General features: G+C 45.0%; 1 protein-coding gene across 1 annotated transcript in view; it reads right to left on the bottom strand.

Moving 5' to 3' along the window:
- Positions 1-23,757, bottom strand: part of EXOC4 (exocyst complex component 4) — a 287,466-nt gene that overhangs the window by 25,883 nt on the left and 237,826 nt on the right. The window contains exons 13-15 of the mRNA XM_079303974.1: positions 16,660-16,815; positions 13,625-13,803; positions 759-891 (exon numbers count right to left, since the gene is read on the bottom strand). Of these exons, the coding sequence (XP_079160100.1) occupies positions 759-891; positions 13,625-13,803; positions 16,660-16,815 (468 nt within the window). The remainder of the gene's footprint in view (positions 1-758; positions 892-13,624; positions 13,804-16,659; positions 16,816-23,757) is intronic.

The raw sequence follows: 23,757 nt of genomic DNA, 5'->3' as shown, positions 1-23,757 counted from the left end.
GTTTGATGCCTCAGAGCAAAGGGAAGCAATGAAAATACACCTGGCCTGAACAGCTCTCCAGGGGAAAAACATCTTCCCAGCCCTGCAGTGGGCAGCTGGCAGCCTGAAGAAAGGGATTTGCTGCCTTTGATCTTTGCATGTGAAGGCAGAGACTTCATGGAATTATCCAGCCCTTGGAAAAAAAAATCCAGCTGGTTCCTCAGTTCTTGTTACTGTTTGAAAAAGTAGGAGGAGAAGTTTCTATTTGCAATCAAAAAAGCCACACAAAAACTGTGGAGACCATGAAAACACCATTGTGTTGTTTTGGAAGAACAAAGTTTGTGAAAATCACATTTTTTCTGGTCTCTGAACCATAATCATGGAATCACAGAGTGGGTTGGGGGGATCTGCAGGATCACCCAGTGCCACCCCTGCCATAGCAGGGACACCTCCCACTGTCCCAGGTGCTCCAACCCCATCCAGCCTGGACATTACAGGGATCCAGGGGCAGCCACAGCTGCTCTGGGCAACCCCTGGTAGGGCCTGACCACACCCACATGAAGGAATTTCTTCCAAAATTCTCCTTCAGTTAAGATACAAACCTCCCTAGGAAAATCCACTTTTGGTGCCCTGCCTCCACCCCACATTTGGCCACCAACGATTTGGTGATCTGGCATTTCTGGTGCTGTCATGGACAAGTTAATTTGTCTCCTCTGGACATGATCTTCACCTGCAGCCCCCTAAGATCCCCCCAGCACCCCCAAATTCCAGGTTTTTACCTGACTTCCAAGTGCAGCACCAGCAGGCAGCGATCAGCCATCTCCTGGAAGGACCTGGCCAGCTCACTGAGGCTCTGCAGGATCTGCTCAGATGCAGGGAGCTGCTCCAGGCTGTCCTGGCCTGGGGACATGGCTGCAAAGAGAGAAGAGTTATATTTGGGACATTCTCCATCCCATCCACAGCCTCCTGTGTGCCCCCATCCCATCTGGGTGTTCTAACTCAGGAGTGGATCAAGGAGCAAAGTGCTCCTGCAGTGGATTTGACTCCCAGGTGGATCTGAGGGGTTTCATCAACCACCAGGACACATTTTCCTGGGGAGGGATTGCTCTGGGGTGAGAATTCCTGTGGCTGCAGAGTCCAGGAGTGTTTGTCTTGCTCTGCTGGAAGCCAAGGCACAGCACCCACAGGTGAGAGGATCCTTTTTGGTCACCACAATGGACCTCAGGGGAGTCCCCAAACCTTCAGAGGAGCCTTCCTTTGGTTTTGTTCCTTAACCACAGCTCCTGGAGAGTGAAAAGAATTTAAACCACAGGCAACACCCATGAACTGCTCATGGATTGTTTCCTTCCCTCTGAGATCTTGAAAAACCTTCTGGAATTTTATCTCAACCATGAGGGCAGCTCTAACTCCAGAACTTCATCCCTTGGAGCAGTAAAAAGAATTAAAACACAGGAAACACCCATGAGCTGCACGTGGATTGTTTCCTTCCCACTGAGATCTTGAAAAAGCTCCTGGGATTTTATCCCACTATGAGTGCAACTCCAACTCCAAAACTTCATCTCTTGGAGCAGTAAAAGGAATTTAAACCACAGACAACACCCATGAGCCTCTCATGGATTGTTTCCTTCCCTCTGAGATCTCCTTGAAAAACCTTCTGGAATTTTATCCCAACCATGAGTGCAGTTCCAACTCCAGAACTTCATCCCTTGGAAAGATTTCCACCCTTGCTGCCTCCTTCAAAACACTTCTGTAACAGGGAACTAAAATTTGGGATTGAATTTTTTGAACCTTATTCACTGACGTTTTATATTTGTTTCTTTACGTGGCACCATTATCCTGTCCCTCATGGAGTTCTCCATCCCTTTGTTGAACCATGGAATCATTTTCTCCAGGCTGAGCCCCTCTCCCATCTCCCTCAGCTGCTCCAGACCCTTCCCAGATCCAGCACAACCCTGCACAGGAAGGATTTGTGCATTCCCAAGGAGATGCTGACAACCAGTTCCCATTTTGAGTGATGCTGATTTAAGGAAATGTGATTTTGGTACAGCCACAGCCCTGCTTTAGGAGAGGAGCTTTGGGTTAAACACTAAAAATAATCAGCTTTAAATCAAACACACAGATGAAAAAAAAAAAAACCAACAAAGTAAGGAGATAAAAACACCAATTTTTTTTTTTGTGAAAAACAAATTCAAGCAGAGTTGAATGAACAAGGAATTAACTCCATGAATTAATCACTCTCAGCAACTCCTGATGTCACAGCAAAATTCATGAAGTAATTTTTTGAACCAAAGAAAACTGAGAAATTCCCAGCCTGGCAAATACTGCTGGAAATAATGAATTGGCCTGGAGAGGGGAAGAGGAATAAAGAGGGAAAAGAGGGAAAAGGGGGTGACAGTGCAGCTGGGGTAGGTGGGAATGGAGGATCCCCCTCCCTGAGACTCCTCCCTGCTCACTGAGCTCCGTCCCACAAAAAAAATCAAATTATCAGCGAGGGGCTGAGGGGTTTATCCACACAACCTCCAATTCCAGATTATCCCAGGACTCTCAGGAGACACTTGGGGACAGCTGTTTGTCCTCCCAGTGACACTGCAGGGTGTCACAGCTCAGGGTCTGGGCATAATTACCTGGTGACAGGACAAAGCAGAAAACCTCACCTTTACCATGTACGAAAAATCTTTTTTTTAAGCCCCAAATCCTACATTTTGAGAAGTTTTTATCCTCCTGCAGATGCACTTGGAGCAGGAATCATCTCTCTTTAGCAGAGCCAGCTCTCTCTCCACTCCAGGCTGGAAGTGCAGGAGATGGATGGAGCCATCACCCCAAAAAAGCAGGAGTCAGCTCCTCCTGCTGCAGGGAGATGCTCACACCATTCCCCTCCTCTCCACAAATCATCTGCAGCACTCCAAGTGAAGCTGTAATTATATTTGTCAGGGAGATAAGGGGAGGAGGGAGACAGGCACAATCTGCTCCCTGTTTAAAGCTCTGAAATCCCTCTGGGTGTTCAGGACCCCCGAGGCTCAGGTGGGTTTTTTTTTGGGGGGGGGGGGAGGGAATAAATCTGAATTTCTCCTGTGTGTTTTTGCTTTCAGAGCCCATCAATTTTCCTTTCTTCCCTGGACATCCAGATGAGAAAATCCCATTCCTTTAAGTCTCACTCCAGGAAGTTTTACTCCATCATCCTTGGCAGCACGAAGCAAACAAATGAGCTGGAGCAGCAAAAAATAATCAGAGCCTAAATTATTAAAGGGCTTTGAGTAAAAGAAAATACTATTTGGAGCTGGCTGTGGAGTTGGGCAGTTTTTGGGCAAAGGCTCTGAAAAAGGGAAGGATCTCAGACTGCTGAAATGCTGGGAAAATGGGGAAAAAAAATCTGGAATGCTGGAAAAACAGAGCAGCCATCCAATTCTTCTTCCTCTCTCTTAATTCTTTCCTCCTTCCTAATTCTTCTTCCTCCTTCCTAACCCAGATGAACATGAGCCCACCTGGCCACTCCACTGGCTTTTATCATCCTGGAACCTCCACAGATGAATTTGGAGGTGAATTTTTGAATTTTCCATGCTGCTGGATCAAAGCTTTGTTTGGGATTTCTCCTCTCTCTGATGGAAAGAAATGTTTGATTTCAGCAAAGCTGAGAGAAAATAAACTCAGCCCAAGCCTTGCCACCCACAATTTCAGTCACTCTGCAGTTCCATGGTGCCTCCTGACAGGTAAATTGTTAATTGATGGGTTTAGGTTGCCAGAAATTTGGAATATTAAATAAAAACCCACTCAGGTGTGAGCAGTGACCACTGGGTTAACAGCACAAGGAGCAAAATCAAATCAAGGAGACAAACTCTGCACCCTGAACCTGAGGAAGGAACCCCTAAAATTGTGCTCACGAATTGCACAGCATTCCTTAATTTGCTCTGTGGGGGAAAGGAAAGGCTCACAGAGATATTTTACAGCTCTGCTGGGGGGAAATTTTTCTTTTTTTTTTTGGGAGAGAGAGATGCAGCAAGAAACTCCTGCTGAATTTAAGGGCCAGTTCACAGCTCCTTAAATTGGAATTTCTTATTCTCCAGAAAAGGTAATGAAAAAAACCCCAAAAACCAAAAACACAACAAAAAACCCAAAACAAACCACAGGGAAAAGGGAATTAGTCATGGGATTAACCCTTTAGAGAGTCGTGGTTAACTCCTCTCTCTGCAGATTTTCCTGGCACCACTTTTTCTTTCAGTGCTTGAGTTCCCAGCAGGTAAAACCTGGAAAATGTGATTTTATCCATCAGTGCCATCCCAGCTGACTCAGTTCTCCCTGTCTCCCATTCCCAGAGCTTTCAGCACCATGAGATGATGCCACAAGGACACAAAATCACCACTAAAACACCTTCAAAAAGGAGAATTTCTGATATTTAAAGGAAAAAGCTTTGGGTGAAGGGGAGCAGAATTAGAGATGTGATTATTTAGAAAGGGATCCAACATCAAGGATTTATTTCAGTGGGATTTGTACCAGGAAACCTCTGACTTCTACACCCAAAAAGCATGAAAAAAAATAGTAATTTTTTAATATTTCAGTGTTTAAAAGCCACCTCTGTGTCACTCAGCTGAGCTGCTGGTGAGGGGACAGGAATGTCCCCAAAAAGTGACTCCAGGTACAGATCAGACACTGCCTTCTCTTAATTGGTCCATTTGGGAATTCCAGCTTCTCAGGGGATTTTTATTTTGGATTTTGATTCTGATGGGGACACAGAGAAAAACTGAAAGGAAAGCAAAAGCAAAAATAACAAAAAATGAAAGGAAGAAAACAAAAATGAAATGTTGGCACTGAGAACTTCCTCCCAGGGTTTTTGTGTATTTAAAACCCAAGTTCAGGAGAAGGGATAAAGGTGGAAAAAAAGCATCCCAACCTTTTAGGGTGGCAGGGAAATAAAACAGTCAAAGGAATAATTTCTCCCAAGAGTTCCAAGATCATGGAATGGAACCAAGAAATTTGGAAGGGAATTTTAAAGGCATCAGTCCAGTTTGCTCAGAGGAAAATTAAGAAGGGATTTTCCTTTGCAAATCTCAAGGTTCTGATGGGGACACAGAGAAAAACTGAAAGGAAAAAAAAAAGAAAAAAAAGAAGAAAATGAGAACAAGAAGATAAAAATGAAATGTTGGCACTGAGAATTTCTTCCCAGGGCTTTTGTGTATTTAAAACCCAAGTTCAGGAGAAGGGATAAAGCTGGAAAAAAAGCATCCCAACCTTTTAGGGTGGTAAGGAAATAAAACAGTCAAAGGAATAATTTCTCCTAAGAATTCCAAGATTATGAAATGGAACCAAGAAATTTGGAAGGGAATTTTAAAGTCCAAGAGAAAAATCAGGGCTGTGTTTGAGGAATGTTAAGAAGGGATTTCCCTTTGCAAATCCCGAGGTTCTGATGGGGACACAGAGAAAAACTGAAAGGAAAAAATAATAAAAAATATATATTAAAAAAAAAAAAAGAAAAATAAAAGGAAGAAAACAAAAATATGAGGTTGGCACTGAGAACTTCCTCCCAGGGTTTTTGTGTATTTAAAATCTAAGTTCAGGAGAAGGGATAAAGGTGGAAAAAAGCATCCCAACCTTTTTGGTGGCAGGGAAAAGCTGCAGCCCCCATCAGCTGGGTAAACATTGCTGATGAGCAGAGCCCAGACTGTCACAGGAGATAAAGAGCAGCCTAAACACTCCATTAGTTTTTCATTTGGGGAATTAATGTTGTTTTTTATTTATTTATTTATTTTTTTACGGCGTGTGTACACTCGGCACTTAATGAATTGTCTCGTTAGCGCTGCCTGCGGAGCTCCTGCATAAATTTAGCCCGAAAATTAGCACTTTTCTAAAGGCAATAACTAGTCCAAAAAGTGGGTTTGTTTTTTGGGTTTTTTTGTTTCGTTTTTTGTTTTTTTTTTTTTTTTTGTTTTTTTTTTGGGTTTTTTTTTTTTTTTTTGTGGGTTTTTATTTGCGTTGTTTTTTTTGTTGTTGGGTTTTGTTTTTTTTTTTGTTTTTGTTTTTTTTATTTTGCTTTGTTTTGTTTTTGTTTTCTGCAAAGATGCAGCCTTGGGGAAAAAAAAACAACAACAAAACGAACAAATAAAAAACCCCCCAAAAAACCAAACAAAAAACCACACAAAAAACCCACAAAACCCCTCCAAACAAACAACAACCTAACAAACAAATAAACCAAAACCAAAACAAACAAACCAAAACAAAAGAAAAAAAACCAAAAAAAAAAAAAAACAAACAAAAAAAACCCCAAAACCCCCCCAAAATTAAACAGGATTACTGAGGTGGAAGAGAGATCTGTTAAATAAAATAGAGGTACAACATAAAAACGATGTGGGGAGGTTTGAGCTCCATCCTACAAACCCTGCAAGGTTTTGGTTGAGCCATATTTTTCTTTTAGCAGTCTGGAAAAAACACCCAAAACCCAATTATTTGATTTTAAAAAACCTCTAAATATCAGGTGTTTTTCACTAATTTTTTTTTTTCACCAATTTTTTCACCAAATTTTCTTTAAAAACAGGGAAAATCACAGGTCAGTGGAGACACTTCCATCAATTTACAGCAAACCAAAAAGTCACTCCCTTTTTCCTCAGAGTCCTCCAGGATCCTGAACTGCACCTTCCCCAAAAAAATGCCCTAAAAACCTCCCTGCAGGATTTCCCTGGGCAATGGATTTGCAAAAGAACCTTAAATTTCCCACTCTGTTGGACTTAGTGCAAGAGAAAGGAATAAAATTCCTGAATTAATCAGTGTTTTGATGCTCAGGAGTAAAAGTATAACCAAAATAAATCGAGTGAAACAGATCCTTAGCAATCATTTTTTTACAATTATAGATAAAAGTGGTTTTTTTGGAGTTTTTTGAGGGTTGTTTGTTTTTAACAGATATTGGTTTGCAAAGGAAGAAGAGCAGCCCAGAGGTCTGGAAGACAAAGAATGAATGAATTTTGTCCAGAGGAATCCAGAGGAAGGTGGGAATGGGAACATCCATGGGAATGATGAAGAATTTTTAAATTTGGGGTGAAGAATGGGAAAGAAAAAGGGACAAGCAGCAGAATGATAACACAACCTGATTTCTCCTCAATTCCAGATTATTTAGGAGTTATTTCCCCAAATCCCAGAGGAATTGAAATACTGATGGATCAAGGTTGTGGCTGTGATTTTGAGTCCCCATCCTGTAATTTCCCTAATTATTTCCCCCCTTCCAGAGCAGGGTGAGGTGTCACCTTTCTGCTCTCCATCTTCACCGTCGGGGAATCATTTTCTCCAGAAGAGAAAAAAAAAGGATTTTAATGGGATGAACCCAGTGGAGTGGCCAGCAGGTTCCTTGGAACCATTCCCATAAAAAAACCCGATTTCCTGTCATTTCACACGCGGGATCCCGGCTGGAAAAACGGGTTGAAAGTTTTGTTAATTAGGGATTATTTACATGACAATCCCCTGAATTTAGGGCCGGTGGGTGGGAGGAAGGAAAGATGGAATGAGAGTAATTATGGTGATGATGATGAGTTCAGTGCTGACCCCAGGGCACCGATCCCGGCACAAATTCCCATTGCTGTCCCCACAACAATCCCATAAATGAGCCAGGGAGGGGAAGCCACGTCTGGTTTCCTCATCCCATTAAATATTTTATTTATTTATTTTATTATTTATTATGGGAAGGCTGCAATCCATGGGAAAAGCTTCACTGCAGACATTCCAAAGGGGAAAAAAAAGCACCAAGAAAATAATTTTGGTGGGAAAACAGGAGATTTTAGGTGACTGGTGATTCTGTGGTTTCAATCCCTGAGTGGCAGCAAAGCAGAGCCATTTTTGAGGTATGAAATCTTCGTGCCAAAATTCTGAAATAAACCAAAATAATCTCCTGGTGCTCAGTGAAATCAAAGCAGGTGTTTTATCTCTGTGAAATCAGCAGCTCCCTGCTGGTCTTGAAGGTGTTTTAACTTGGTTATCTGAATTTTTCCATGGTTTTAATCCTCCAAAAGTCAACTCAGCCAGGAGAGACCCAGCTGGGCTCTTGTTCCCTTCCTGAATTTCTCTGCTCAGCCCTTGGTTGTAGAATCCTGGGGTGATTTGGGTGGGAAGGGACCTTAAATCCCATCCAGTTGCAGTCCCATGGGCAGGGACACCTTCACTGTCCCAGGGTGATCCAAACCCAATGTCCAACCTTGGACATTCCAGGGATTCTCTGGCAATCCCAGCCCAGCCAGCAATTCCTGCCCCAATCTCCCCTTCCCCAATTCCCTGGGTCCTGTCCCTCCATCCCTTGTCCCCAGTCCCTCTCCAGCTCTCCTGCAGCCCCTCCAGCCCCTGGAATGTGCTGGAAGCTCTCCCTGGATCCTTCCCTTCTCCAGGCTGCCAATTCCCAGCTCTCCACAACCTCCCATTGGATCCATCTCCTCTCCAAGGCATTGATGGATCCAGGGCCTTCCCTTGCAATCTCAGGGAACCATCCAGGCTCTCCCTTCCCTTTTCCTCTCTTTTCCATGCCCACTGTCCATCCAAACCCCTCTGGATGGATGCTGAGTGTCCTGAATCCCAGAATCCTGGGCTGCCTTGGCTGGGAAGGAGCTCAAAGCTCATGGCAGGGACACCTCCAGCATCCCAGGCTGCTCCAATCCTTGCTGGGGCATTGCAGGATCCAGGGATTCTCTGGCAATGCCAGCCCAGCCAGCAATTCCTGCCCCAATCTCCCCTTCCCCAATTCCCTGGGTCCTGTCCTCCATCCCTTGTCCCCAGTCCCTCTCCTGCAGCCCCTCCAGCCCCTGAGCTCAGCTCAGCTAAACCAGGATTGTCTTTCTCTTCCAGAAGGTTCATTGGAATTAAACTTTTTCCATTTGTTCAGTGTGCCCATGGCTGTCACAGCTCAGTAGCTGCTCTTCCCTCACCCCCTTCAGGTGGAGAAATCTTTATTTTCTCAGTGGGTGTGTTCACCTTTTCTGTGGTGAGAAATAACAGCATTTCAATGCATTTCCAGTTCTAACTGGAAAAACCAGCCTGAGGAGGGACCTCCTGTGCTGTCATTGCCTTCTCCCAAAAGAGAAAATCTCTTCAGGAACAATTTTTGATCCCATTCAGCCTTTTCACTGCTTTATCCCATATCAACTGCAGATACTTTTTCTCCTGTTCACCCCAAATTTTGTAATTTCAGCTTTTCCTCTGCAGATGGGCAGAACTTCCCCCACAGTCCCAGTTTGGGTGAGCTACAACTTTACTCACAAACAGGAGAAAAAATTGAGTTTTGCTGCAGCTTCTTCCTAAACCCCTTCATTTCTCTGCCACTGCCTGCCTTTATTAATGAGAACACTGAGCACTTGCATCTCCTTTTCCAGCCACAGATCTAAAAATGCTTTTCAAAGCTCACTGAGGGCCATTAGAGCATCAGGACCATCCTGGGCCACTTTTCCTTTTCCCAGAGGATCATCAGCCTCTGCTTTGCTGGGATGGCTCTAAGAGGAGCATCCTGCCCCACTCCAGCAGTGATGGTTTCAGAGTGGACACTGCAGCCCCTTCCTGCCACTGGCAGCTTCATTTAAAGTCACTTTTAGGCTCCTCCAGAGTGGTGAGAGGGGATTCAGCACAAATGAAGATCAGGCTGGGTGTGGAGGGGAAATTGCTGCTTTTTATTTTTCATCCAGGTCACCCAGCAGTGCTGAGCTCAGGCAGGGCTTTGTGTTTAACCCCCTAATGAACTGGATTCAGCTCTTCAATGGGCTCTATTTCTCTCGAGCTGCAGCTGATTTTTTTTTTTTTTTTGTCACTGAACTTGCAGCACATCTTGCTGTATTGATTGCTCATGGGGAATTGATCTTTTTTTTAAAAGATATATTAATAGAGAAGCTTATTTAAAAGCCAGATTAGAGATGATCAACTCAGGCCTGCTCTAGGGCAAGGGAAGGACTTGGTGAATGCTGTGGCTTTGTTATTCCAACAAAAGTCAATTTCTGTCTAAGCCAGAAAAAGCTGCACTTTTCCACCCAATGCAAACCATCTGCCATTAAATTAACAAGGTAAATCTTGAGTGCTTTGATTATTTGGTGAATATCTGCTGCTTCAATATGACTTAATCTAAATGACAGCTTTTTATATAAGCTTCATAAATGACCTTATTTTCCAATATTTCTTCTTTCCCACTGCCTGAGCAGTTGGGGCTCTTCTGGAAGAGCAGAAATCCTGGCCAGCTGCCCTGAACCTCCTTTGTGTGCCCCAAGGATGGACCTGGGTGCAGGAATTAAATTATTTGCTCAGTGGGAGCTGCTGGTGATGGACAAAGTCACTCAGATCTTGTTGGTTCTGAAGAGAAACAGAGAAAAAAAAAAAAAAAAAGGAAAAGCTCTTTTTGGACATTTTATCTGCTTGGCCATGGCTCAGGTCAACAAATCTTTTTGTCCATCCCCAGCTCAGAGATTATTCCCAGTGTTCTCCATAGGCTGCCCAGGATTCAGGACACTCAGCATCCATCCAGAGGGGTTTGGATGGACAGTGGGCATGGAAAAGAGAGGAAAAGGGAAGGGAGAGCCTGGATGGTTCCCTGAGATTGCAAGGGAAGGCCCTGGATCCATCAATGCCTTGGAGAGGAGATGGATCCAATGGGAGTTTGTGGAGAGCTGGGAATTGGCAGCCTGGAGAAGGGAAGGATCCAGGGAGAGCTTCCAGCACATTCCAGGGGCTGGAGGGGCTGCAGGAGAGCTGGAGAGGGACTGGGGACAAGGGATGGAGGGACAGGACACAGGGAATTGGGGCAGGAATTGCTGGCTGGGCTGGAATTGCCAGAGAATCCCTGGAATGTCCAAGGTTGGACATTGGGGTTTGGATCACCCTGGGACAGGGAAGGTGTCCCTGCCATGGGATTGGAACTGGATGAGCTTTAAGGTCCCTTCCCACCCAAATAATTTGATTCCATGACAAAACAATTCCAAACTCAGAGTTTAAGTCTGTCAGTCATTCCCTGGTGATCACAACAACCTGAAGTCAGGAGATGCCAGAGCAGCTGGATTTAAACTGCAACTCATCTTTCATCCTTCTCCCTACACACAGCAAGCAATGGTCTTAAAAATGTTAAAAATCTTTAAAAAGATTGTCCCAGCTCCTTAATGGCTTGTAATAATAATTCCTTCTCTAAAATACTCAAGGAATCTGAGAAGGCTGAAGCTCCTCAAAGGAGAGGGATGGGGTTGTGTTCTGTCTGCAGCTGGAAAAGCACAGAACATGAGCAGGGATTTCCATTTTCCTCTAAAACCTCTTTAAAATCGACTCAACTTCCTCAGCAAATTCACTTTCTCCCTGCAACCTTAATCCCTAAATGGTTATTGTTAAAAAGGAGATTGTATTCCTTTAAAAGACAAGAGCAGAAGGGAATGACTTTGTCATATCTGGCTGGTTCTGGAAATACAAAATCCAATTCTGAGGGGGAGCAGATAAGGGCAGAGCCATGGAAGAGCCATCAGCTCAGCAAACACTAAATAATGAACAGAGCAGAGCTGCCCAGTGATAAACTCCCCATTAGCATGGCTGGGTGTAAATGAGGGATAATTGTGGCACATCCACAGCCCAAGATTATTGAATTTTTATCTTTGGGAAGAGCCTCACCCCAAAACCACCAGCAGGTCACTCCTCTTTTTTAAGGTTTCCCAAAATCAGAGCTGCCCAGCTCCACCTCAGAGCTGTGCTTATAAATTCCCAGTTTGCATCCAAGGGAGCTTTGCTGGGAAAATTGCTGCATTTCCCCAGGGCCACCATCATTGGAATTGTTGGGATTTTCTGGGATTTTCTGGTATTGCACCAAAAATTCAGGTCCTGATCACTCACTGAACACTTGGGTGATGCCCTGAGTGGAACCTCAAGTTGTTCAGGCAGAAAAGAGAAACAATCAAAGGATGAAAATTTCATTTATAAGCACGAGGTCAGGGCAGCCTCTGTAATTCCCTTGTTCCAGACACTCCTGGCATTTGTGTACAGACATTTCAGGATGAAGTTTTTACAAAGGAAGATGAATTTTTATTGTCAGGAGGATGCTGCCAAGTGAAATATTACACTTTGTGCTTTTGTGTTTATTCACCACTGTGTGGAACTGAGGCCTGAAAGTCAAGCTTGTGCCCTTTAATACCTGGAAAATATTGATTTATTAAAAAACCTGAGTTTCAACCAGAGCTGAAATTATAAATGATGTTTTATTTTAACATCTTTGACTGTTAGAACATAAATCCTCAGCCCCAAGAACTCTCCTAGTAACTAAATAAATATTTGGCTACTGAACTTTGATAGCATTTCCCACTGGGTTTTGTTTAATTTTGTTATTTGTTTAGACTTCTCTAAAGTGAGAACAGAGCCAGTTGTCACCCAGGTATTGAGAAGTCAAAATCTGGGTTACAGGAATATTAAATCTACCTGGAGTAAATTGGGTTTTAATTGATTTAAAAGTGTATAACCCTAATTGTCCTTCTGGATCCAGAGGAGCTGATCATGGAAAGGTGAGTGAGGAGTTTAAAGTCCTGCTCTAGAGCAGAGTCAGAAGCCACAGGAAGGATTTCAGTCACCCAGAGAGGCTCTGCTGCCAGGGGACAATGACTTCATGGACATAAAACACCCTGACTTTATTTGCAAATTTCCAGAAGAAAATGAATTCCCAGAAAAAAAAAAAAAAAAAAAAAAAAAAAAAAGTCTGAGCTGATTTTCAGTTCTCAACTCCCAGGAGAGCTGAGCTGCTCCCAGTGCTGGGCACCTTCCCCCAGGATTCTGCTCCAAATTTCCAACCAAATTGCAGAAATTCCCTGTATCCTCACCACACCCCCTGAGTCCCAGCATCCCCTGGAGCTCTGTGGATTTTTTATTCCATGTTTTTCTTTTCCCAGCTCCTCAGATATCTCCTTGCACACCCTGAGACAGCAGGGGATGTTCAGCATTTGTAAAACACAAAATATTTAATTCCAGGGAATCCTGGGCAGGGGCAAGAACTCAAACCAAGACAAATCCACTTTGCCAGGGTGACATGGAGCAGATTTTGAGAACTTTTGGGAACCTCTGGTGCTGGGATGAGATGGCAACAGAGCTGAGGTGATTCCTCATGAATTATTGGCAGTGTTAGATTTAATTAAAGAATTAAATTTATATGGGAAGCAGCAGAGCTGCCAGGATTTTGTGGATGTGCAGGTCCCACTGAGCACAGTGAGACAGAAACCACACAAATCACACCCCCAGCCCTTTCTGGCCTGACAAAAACCCCCATTCCTGAGGGAAGGAGTGAGAGCTGAATGCCAGGAGAATAAAATGATGCCACAGGGCAGCAGGAGCAGCTCTGGCATCTCCAGGCTCTGCTGTGTCTCAGGAGACACTCCCAGCAGGATATTCCTCATTAAATCCCAACCATTCACTCCTGGAATTTCTAACCACATCTTTGAAATATGGAATTTCTAACCCAGGAATTTTCAAACTTCCTTTTGCAGCAAGTGAAACCTGCCTGGCACTGTTCCTGCTCCTGGGAAACTGCAAGACTTTTCCAAGTTTGGGAACGATGATGCTCCAAGAGATGAACTGCTCCTATTCCTGCATCCCTTGGAAACAACAAAAGGTGCTAATTCCTGCCCAAATCCCCCCTTTGTGCTGTGCCAGCCCCCAGGCAGAGGTTTTTCCCGTGGCAGTGACTCACTCTGGGATGCTGAGAGGCTGGAAAAAGCTGCCTTGGTGCGTCCTGCCAGCCACTCCAGGCTCTCCTGCAGGTTGGCCAAAGCTTTGAGGTCGCTGACATCCCGCAGGATTTCCTGCTGAGGGATCAGTTTGTCTCCCAAATTCCCAATCAGAACTTCGGATTCTTTGCCAAAAGCAGCCCTGGAATGGGAAGGGTTATCAATGAGAAGCAAAAAAGTCTCGATATTCAGCAAAATTTAGATTTTTTTAGTTTATACAGACAGAGCAAAGCAGCGCTGGGGAACACCCACAATCTCTTTTACAGGTCTCTTGTAATCAATAATTTTTGGGGGTTTTTTGCTGTCATAATTTTGCCAGGTAAGCAGTGGTGGTTGAAATAAACATCCATAAATTCTCTGAGAGATAAGACACTCTCATAGATAACCATCTGGTCTTGGCAGATAAAACCAGCAAAAATCAGGAAGTTTGGGTTTTATAGATAAGGCAGCATTGATCAAACAAAGGCAGGAAATCTGATTTTGCAAAATCTATCTGAACTTTTGGAAAGTCTGGTTTTGCAAGCTGGTAGTAGATACAACTTATTTAGAAAACATAATATTTGTTGGAGTCCCAGTGAGTTTTTTTTAGTGCTAATCATAGTGTTTTCTCCATGCATTTGGCAGATGATTAATAAAATCTGTTAAGGGAATCTTTGTGGTTCTAAGGGGTGGGGGAGATGTTGGAGTCAGTGACTCCAGGGGTCTCTGAATTCTTCAGAGAGAAATCAGAGTGCAGGGATTGAATTAAAGCTTTTGGATGGGTTGAAGTATATTAATCCTCTCACACATAAAGTAGATATTTAAGTAGAAATAAGTCAGTAATTTTTAGGGTGAGTTCTAATGCTTTTAGTGAGTAAAAGGTTTAAATGGCAGAGCAAGTTCTAGTCAAGGTTGAAAAACATCTACAGGCAGAGAATTTTTTTTTTTTTTTAAATTTGGATTCTTATCAGTTGAACAAAGTTGGGGAGAGAAGAAAAGCTGTGCATGGATCTCTTTTGCTACCACAGGGCAAAAACTGGTGGTGAACTTCCAGGATTTGTTTAATTTACCAATATTCATAAAGGGATGCTGCTGAGTAGTTCCATGTCCAAAATGAACATTTTCCCAAATTTCATCAGGCTTGAACCTTCTTTTCCAGGAAGGGATGTGCAGTCCTGCCCTGCTAGCCAAACATTAGGGCCCATCAACACCAAATATTGAAATTTTAAATATCTCAGAGGTCTCCAGTTTCCAGGAATCCACAGCATCCACTTCCCTCTGGCTCCACTGCAGTGTCCAGGCAGAATTATTCCAAATTCATCAGCAGTGCCAAGGGAAAGAAGCAGCAGTAGCAGTGAAGAAATCAAGTTCTTTTGTATTAGGAGAAAAGGCAGGGAAAAGGCTGCTTGAATGGGAAGAAGATGACAAAAAATTGGATGAGCAATTAATTTTATTTTGAAGCTTTCAGGAGGGATCTATTCAACCACCACCCATCCTGGAGGAAATTTCTCAGCCATCAATGGCTAAATCTGGCCCAGACCAATTATTATGATTTAAATTAATGCTGCAGGAGCATTCACACAGCACAGGGAGGAACTGGGGCTTAAATAGATGATGCTCTGTGCAAACAGATTCTGAGAAAAGATCTTTGTCCTAAAGCCTGGGCTGAAAAAAGCCACAGCACAGGAGCTTTTCCCAGGAAATTCACTGTGGATGACTTAATAAGCTTTTCCTAAAGAAAAAGCTCCTCTGATCCAGTGTCACAAAATATTTCTGTTAATGGCCAGGAGAATGGAATAAATGGAATAAAATGCATATTAGGATGAAAATGTTGGCTCTGTCAGCATCAGGATGAGCTCAGTCATCAGTTTTTGCCTGACCAGGAATTTCCACTCAGCCAGCAGAGCCCCTTGGAGCTTTGCTATCCCACCCTGATGGATCAGGAAAAGCCTGGAGGAGCTTCCCAGGTGAGGAAATGAAGGAAAAATGTGAAAGCAGGACTGAATCCATGAAATTCAACTCAGGGACAGCCCAGAGACCTCAAGGGCTCTGCAGCCTCTCCCTGCTCCACTGGGGATGTTTTAAATCCCTGCCCAAGCTGCAAACCCTCCTGTGACCCCCCAAATCCCATCCTCTCCAGGCTGCATCCTCCCTGCAGGGAATGACATTCCTGAAGGAGGAAAATGACAATCTGGGCAAATTAAACTTGTTATTTTCAACAGCTTCTCCTCCTCCTCGGGTTTTACAGCCAAGTGCCAATCAAGGAAGTGATGAATAGGGATGGGAATGTGCAGGCTTTGGAATGTCACAGGAGCTGAGCCATTCCCAGCATGCAGGGAAAGGGAATCTGCCTCCTTCCAAACTTTCACAACCTGCTTTGGGCACTGAGAATTGTCTCCAAAAACATTCCTGCTGGAAATATTGGAATTTTTCATTTGCTCTCCTGTGTTAGTTCCTGGAGTTGGGATGGAGGGGAAACTCCATCAGGTCATGGTTCAAATTAAACATTCTTTTGACAGCACTAATTTTGGGAATTGCTGCCCAGTACAAAGAGAAAATTCTGTTCTCTTCATCATAGGTGATCAGAGCAGCATCAACCAGCAGGACAAGGATTTGCCTGGATTCAAAGCAATCCTTCCCCAATTCCTGACTGGGATCACAAAGACAACTCTCCAAATGGCTTTGTTTGAACAACAGAGTGAGCAGAAATCACAGCAGGAAAAGCTGAGGTTGGATGGGGGGAAGATTTCTTCCCCCAAAAAAGCTGCTCAGGACTGTGGTGGAGTCCCAAACCTTGCAGGGATTTAAAGCCATGTGGATGTGGCTTTTGAGGACATGGTCAGTGGTGGCCTTGGCAGGGCTGGGAATGGCTGGACTCCATGATCTCCAAAATCTTTCCCATTTCCCAAATGATTCCATGATTCTCCTCCCATGTGGGGACACGGCAGCTACGAAAACACAAATTTATTCCAAATTTTTGCTCCTTGAAACCCTTCCACAACTTCCCACGATACTTCACCTTATAAAATCCTCCTCCTCCTCTCTCTTGGGCCTCAGCTGCTTGGGCTGGGCCATGTTGCTCCAGTTGGGCAGGGATTTCAGGAGCCTGCTGATATCATCATCCTTGGCCCAGGAGGCGCTGATCACCAGCTTCTCATCCGACTGCACGATGCTCCTGCAGGGAAAAGTGCAACAGCCACCTCAGAGGGGAGCAAATCCTGCTCTGGGGGACACTTCTCACTTAATTCTGGGTTGTTCATGGAGTTCTGCATCACTCAAAGCAGTGAGGAAAGGAATTGCACACAGAGCTCACCTGGAGGGGACAGCAACAGGGAGGAAATTCCCCTGAACACACAACTCCTGATGGACTTTGAGAATTTAGGAAAGTGGCCCTTTTCCCCTTAAAAGTTGTCTCCAAGCATGGAAATTCAATTTGGCACCCAGCTGGAGGAGGTCACCCTGCACTGGTGTCTCCTGATGGAGATTCCAGCTAAATCCTGTGTGGGAAACTGAGTCAGGGATTGCAGCGTGTTTCATCTTTTGGCCAGGATAACTCTGAATTCCTGACTGGGAAATTCAGGAGACAAATGGGATGCTGTACCTGGATTCTCATTCCTCCCCTGCCATGGCAGGGACACCTCCCACTGTCCCAGGTGCTCCCAGCCCAGTGTCCAGCCTGGCCTGGGACATTCCAGGGATTCTCTGGCAATCCCAGCCCAGCCAGCAATTCCTGCCCCAATTCCCTGTGTCCTGTCCCTCCATCCCTTGTCCCCAGTCCCTCTCCAGCTCTCCTGCAGCCCCTCCAGCCCCTGGAATGTGCTGGAAGCTCTCCCTGGATCCTTCCCTTCTCCAGGCTGCCAATTCCCAGCTCTCCACAACCTCCCATTGGATCCATCTCCTCTCCAAGGCATTGATGGATCCAGGGCCTTCCCTTGCAATCTCAGGGAACCATCCAGGCTCTCCCTTCCCTTTTCCTCTCTTTTCCATGCCCACTGTCCATCCAAACCCCTCTGGATGGATGCTGAGTGTCCTGAATCCCAGAATCCTGGGCTGCCTTGGCTGGGAAGGAGCTCAAAGCTCATGGCAGGGACACCTCCAGCATCCCAGGCTGCTCCAATCCTTGCTGGGGCATTGCAGGGATCCAGGGATTCTCTGGCAATGCCAGCCCAGCAATTCCTGCCCCAATCTCCCCTGTCCCAATTCCCTGTGTCCTGTCCCTCCATCCCTTGTCCCCAGTCCCTCTCCAGCTCCCTGCAAGGGGCTCTGAGCTCTCCCTGGAGTTTTCTTCCAGCTCTCCAGTCCAGGTTGGAATGGAGAGAATGAACCAACAGAGACACCCCAGCACCCTCTGACATGAACACAGGGCCATTCCAGCCACTCTCCCAGATCCAGGCTGGAATGCTGGGGCAGAGATGAGGTATCATTCCTCCAAGATTTGGGGAATAAATAGAAATAAAAACAACAACACCCTGAGCATTTGGATTTTGCAAAATGAATCAGTGGAAAGGGCTGAGACAGGAGCCAGCTCTGCTCCATCCTGCTCATTTCTCTCCCCACCCTTTCCCCATCCACCAGGAAAACAAGCTCAGCTCAGGAACTGCACAAGATTCATGAAAACAGATTTGTCACATGCATTTACAAACAAATTCTCCTTCCCTTCAGGTCCCAGGTTCAATCTGTCACACACAAAAGGCTGAGTTTTGTTTCCAGCCACACGAGATCTTGGTGTCAACATTCCTGTTTGGCCTTCTGCTGCTGGGAGGGAGTTGGTGGTTTTCCATTCAGGGGAAAAAAATAAAAATATTTATTAAAAAGTCTTTTATTTTTCACTCTGGTAAAAACTGAGGGGGATAAAAGAGCTCCACCAGCAGCTCTGACATATGAGATGGAAAAAGGGGATTTGATGATATCTGGGCATTGCTGTGCCAAGGCAAGACAACTGTTCCAGGGAATCCATCAGCCAGGGCTTTGTCCTCTGCACATTTAAACGGCTGCAGTAATACTCTCCTTCCCTTGGGAGTCTATTTCACACTTGAACAAATCCAACTCTTGGATAAAAAACCTCCTGATACTGAGCTTGTGTTTTATTTCCCTCAATTTCAGCCCATTACTCCCTGTTATTTCCCCTCTCAGCTCAGCTCTCTCCACATCCACTGTTTGCTCTCTCCAATAATTTCCAGCCTTATCGTGGCCTTTCAGACTCCAAGGCATTTTTGGGAGTTTCCTGATGGAGTTACACAGAGCCACCTCTCTGTTTTATGATCCTTATTATCCTCTGTTCCCAAAAATCCCAACTTTTGGTGGAATCAGGGCTGGGGGAGGATGTTGGGATGCTCCAACAAGCTGCAAACTCAGCCTGGTATCTTTGCTTTTTCAGAGTTTTCCACAATTCCAGCTTTCCTCACCTTGTGGTGGCACCCATGGAATCCTGGAATGCTTTGGGCTGGAAGGGAATTTAAAGATCCAACCCTTTCCACCATCCCAGGGTGTTCCCAGCCCCATCCAGCCTGGCCTTGGACATTTCCAGGGATTGGGGAATCCTCTCTGCCCCATGGATCCACTGAGATCTGTCAGCTCCAGAGCAATCCATGCTCCACACTTTGTGCATCCCTGGAATTCCATCCCCACTCTCTCCCAGGCTCCAAACACCTCCTGATTTTTATTGATGTTGGTTTGACTCCATCCACCCTCTCATCTCTCTGTTCTCTGTTGGACACTCAGCTTTTCCCAGCTCCTTTTTCCCACATTTTATTCCCATTTTCTCAGCCAGTGCTCCCCCTCTGCACCTTCATTCAGAGTCAATCCAATTTGGGTCCTTGATTGAATTATCCCAGGACTGTGTGACATCTTCTAGCACAGCTCAAAACTCTTCCTTTCACCCCCACTCCCCTCATCCCAAACTCCTTTATAAAAATTTTTAACTTTTCCAGCTGCTGCCAGAGGGAGCTGACCTCCAGCTGCCCCCCAAGCTGTTCCATCCTCAGAGGACAGAGGGAGGAAAAATGATGGGAAAAAACCCATTTTATTGTGGAGCAGACAGCAAAAATACAGAATATCAGTCTGAGACAGCTGTCCTGGATGTGTCTTTCCCAAAATCCTTCCCATTCCCAGCCTGCTGGTGAGGGGGGAATGTTGGAGAGACAGCCTTGATGCCATGGCCAAAATCCTGGTGTGTGCCAATCCTGCACTAGGAGGAACCATTGCTCTTATTGGAAATGAAATAATATGGGAAATAATATGGGAAATAATATGGGAAATAATATGGGAATATCCCTGGACACAGCTGGTGGGGCTGTGAAACATCTGGAAGCCACAGGGGCTAATTTGGCTCCTCTGCCTTGTGCCAGGTGGATTTTTTGGGTGTTTTTTTTCCTTTTTCCCATGGTGATGTTTCCATGCTGAGCTTGTGCTGCCAAGGGTGAGGCACCCACAGCCTGAGGGGACCACAAAAAGAGTAAAAAAATGCAACTTAAACTCCAAATATTCATGCAAGGAGGGGAAGATGCCACTAAGAAGCAGCAAAATGAGTGGTACAAACACTTCCTGGGTAATCAAAAAATCCTATTTGGCTGTCACATTTTGGCTGAATTAATCTACTTTTTGTCAATAATAAAGAGGCTTAAATTTATTTTCCCTGGCTGGAAAGCAGGAGGGATCTCTTTTCTCTTCCTTTTTCCTCTCCTTTTCCTTTTCCCACAATTTTGAGTGATCCTGGCCCATTTTCCCCCCCAAATTTTTCTGAGAGAGTTCAGCCAAAGGAGGCTGGTCACCAGAAGCTGCCTCCAGAGGATTTAATCCCTTTCTAAACTCCCTGAACCACATTTTGGTGATGCTCATCTCTTTTTAAGACTAAAAAGATTCATTTGGGTGAGGGATTCCTTTACTCAGAACCTTCAGAGGGGTTCAAAAGTGAACAAGGTGAGGAGGAAGATGGGGATGAAGGGGATGCAGAGACAAGACAGAGCTGGACAACAAAATAAAAATGTGCAACTTCAACATGGATTTGAGCAAATATTGGCAAATTTATGTAGAAAGAACATGGAAAGAGATTAATTTTTGCATTTAAGACAGCAAATTTTGTCAGAGAAGAGTGTTGGCAGAAGATTGAAAAGAAGGGCTCGTGTCAAGGGCAGCAACTGTGAACTGGGCAGGTTTCTCCTTTCCAAAAATCCCACAAAAATGGGTTTAGACTCAGTTTTTTAGCATAAAATGGTTTTTATCTCTGGAGTTGAGCTGCTCTCCTGGAAATCTGCTGGAGATGGGGGTTGGACATGACTGGGAAGAGCTGCCAGCACGGCAGGAGGTTTGGGGGCTCCATCTCCCATTTTATTTGCATTTTCAGCCCCAGCCCCTCATCAATTAGTCAGAAATCAGAGCTGACATTTGTAAACAGTTTGGGTGGCAAACTGGAATTGGAATTTGTACAAAAATTTGATTTGCAGGAGGCACCTCACCTACGCTGAACTTCCAAAATTCGTCATCAATGAACACACCAGAGCTGCTATTCATAGGAATGCCCAATCCCATCCAGCCCACTTAGATTTGATGTTTTCCTGTTTGAATCCCTGGAAAACACGAGCCAAACAGAGCTCAGACATGAACAATCTCAGCTGTGCATTTCCCAGTGCTGACATCCTTCCTGAGCTGTTCTGCAGAGAACTCTGGATAAAATCCTGCCTGGAGGAGCTTCCCCCACTGAAGGAACAAATCCTACCAAAAAAAACCCCACCTCTCTGGCTTCCCAAATTCTCACTCTTTGTCATCTCAAGAGCCTCAGCTTTGCCAGATGGGATGGGCTCCCAGCTCCAAGGAGTTTATCCTGATTTTTAAGCAGCTGTCGATAATCCTGACTCCACCAATTTTACCAACACCAGGATTTCTCCATCCCAACAGCCCAGGGAAAAGCCTGGAGCAAAGGGCAGGGCTGTGTGGAGCCCAGATCCCTGCAGAGGGCATAACATCCCCATGGATGAGCACCAGGAGCTGCTCCTCTCCCCTGCATTCCCAGGAATGAATATGGATTTCTATTTTCAGTCCTTTGCCAGCAGCAAAACGAGTTTCCTGTTTTCTCCTCTCCCTGCAATCAGGAGATGGCCAAATTAGCATTGTCCTAATTAGCCCTCAGCAGGTGCCAAAAGCCAGGAATGGCAAAGGAAGGAAGGAAGGACCCTGGAGTTCCAGCCAAACAAATCAAATCCATTGTCTGGCTGCAGGCAGGGAAGTTTTGGGTGAAAAAGGAATATTTTGGACAATGGCATATGAGCAGCTCCTGATTTAGGGGGGTGTTCAGGCAAAGTTTAGCCTCTTCTCACTGCTGTTGTTAATGATGATGATGAGCCTGTTTGCTGGATGAAGTTTTTTCCTGAATAAAATCAGGCAATGGGAAATAATTTCTTGGTCAGGAAGCACAAGGGCTTTTTCAGGCTTTTTTTTTTTTTTCAGGGGATGATGTAGAGCAGCTATTCCAGCCCACATTCCTGCAGCATCTTGTAGTGGTTTTTAATGGAATTATTTATCCCCACTGGACACTGGTTTTCCTGTCCAGGTTTTACAGGTAGATAACTGGATGTTCTTAGAAGTTATTTATTGATATTTATCAGGAAATCTCTGATAAATCAAATACTGGAAGGGTTTAACCCAAATATGTCCAGTGGGATTGTGGTGCCTTAATCTTCCCTGCTTTGGTTGGGAAATGTTAGGGATGGATCACCCCAAAAAAGCCAATGGAACAAGGACAGAGCATTTGGTGACTCCCTGTCATTTCATAGAATTGTTTTGGGAAACTTTCCCCAAAGCCAGTGCCTGTGGATTCATGTGGTTACTGATTCCTAAAATCACTGAATCATTTAGGTCGGAAAAGATCTCTAGGATGGGATCCAACCATTCCCAGCACTGCCAGGGCCACCCATGTCCCCAAATGCCACATCCACAGGGTTTGAAATTCCCCCAGCCATGGGGCTCCACCCTGCCCTGGGCAGCTCCTTCCAGCCTGACCAACATTTCAGGGAAGAAATTTTTTCTAATAGCCAACCTAAATTTCTCCTGGTACAATTTATGGCCATTTCGTCTCATCCTGAAATTCCTAAATTGCTATGAGAGCTGAACACCCAAATCTCAATATAATTAATTAAAATGAAGCTGAATTCCTTGCAAATGTTCAAATGAACAATCTGAATGACTTCACCAGAGAGCAAAAGGCACATTCAGACATTTATTTCTAAAGATGACACTCTGGACTCTCAGTGATTTGAGGTCACCTTTTATCATGGAATTATGGAATGGTTTGGGTTGGAAGAGACCATCCAGTTCCACTGCCATGGCAGGGACACCTTCACTGTCCCAGGCTGCTCCCAGCCCCAATATCCAACCTTTCCTTGGACATTGCAGGAATCCAGGGATTCTCTGGCAATTCCAGCCCAGCCAGGAATTCCTTCCCAAGATCCCACCCCAATCTCCCCTTTCCCAATTCCTGTGTCCTGTCCCCAGTCCCTCTCCAGCTCTCCTGCAGCCCCTCCAGGCCCTGAAAAGTCTCATCCTGCCTGTCTAAGGGAAGAACTGGAATAATTCCTAAGCTGTACCACCACTGTGATCCACATCTCCAGATCCTAAACCTCAATGTGATGTGGACAAATCCACTGGGAAACCAAAACTCCATCATTTATTTCATAAAGAAGAATAATTCCACTGGCCATTATTCCAGCATTTTTATCCCTAAAAGGAAACACCTTTGACCAGCCCAGCAGAGATGATTTAGGAAGCAACTCCCGACCCCTCACAGCAGAACAGCCAACCCCAAAGAGCAGCAGTTCCCCCCTGGGCTGTTGTCCTGGGTTACAATGTAAAGATGTGCCCAAAAGTATCAATTCTACCATCTGCTGAGATCAGGGTGGAATATCTCTGTGGAGATATCTTCTGTTAATGGGCCAGGTGTTCTGTCCCAGCTGGGGCAGTGCCCCTGATCTCCTGGCACACATTATCTGCTCATGGGCATCTTTAAACCAGCTGGGCAATCATCTTTATCTTCCCACAGCCCATCCTCCCTCCAGGAGATATCTCCTGTTCATGGCCACTGAGTCCCAGGGCATGGCTGAGAAAATTCCATCATCCCACTGGGAGA

This window comes from Erithacus rubecula (assembly GCF_903797595.1).
Source record: "Erithacus rubecula genome assembly, chromosome: 4".
NCBI classification, from domain to species: domain Eukaryota; kingdom Metazoa; phylum Chordata; class Aves; order Passeriformes; family Muscicapidae; genus Erithacus; species Erithacus rubecula.
The sequence above is the reverse complement of the archived record's forward strand: the minus strand, read 5'-3'. Positions and strand labels throughout refer to the sequence as shown.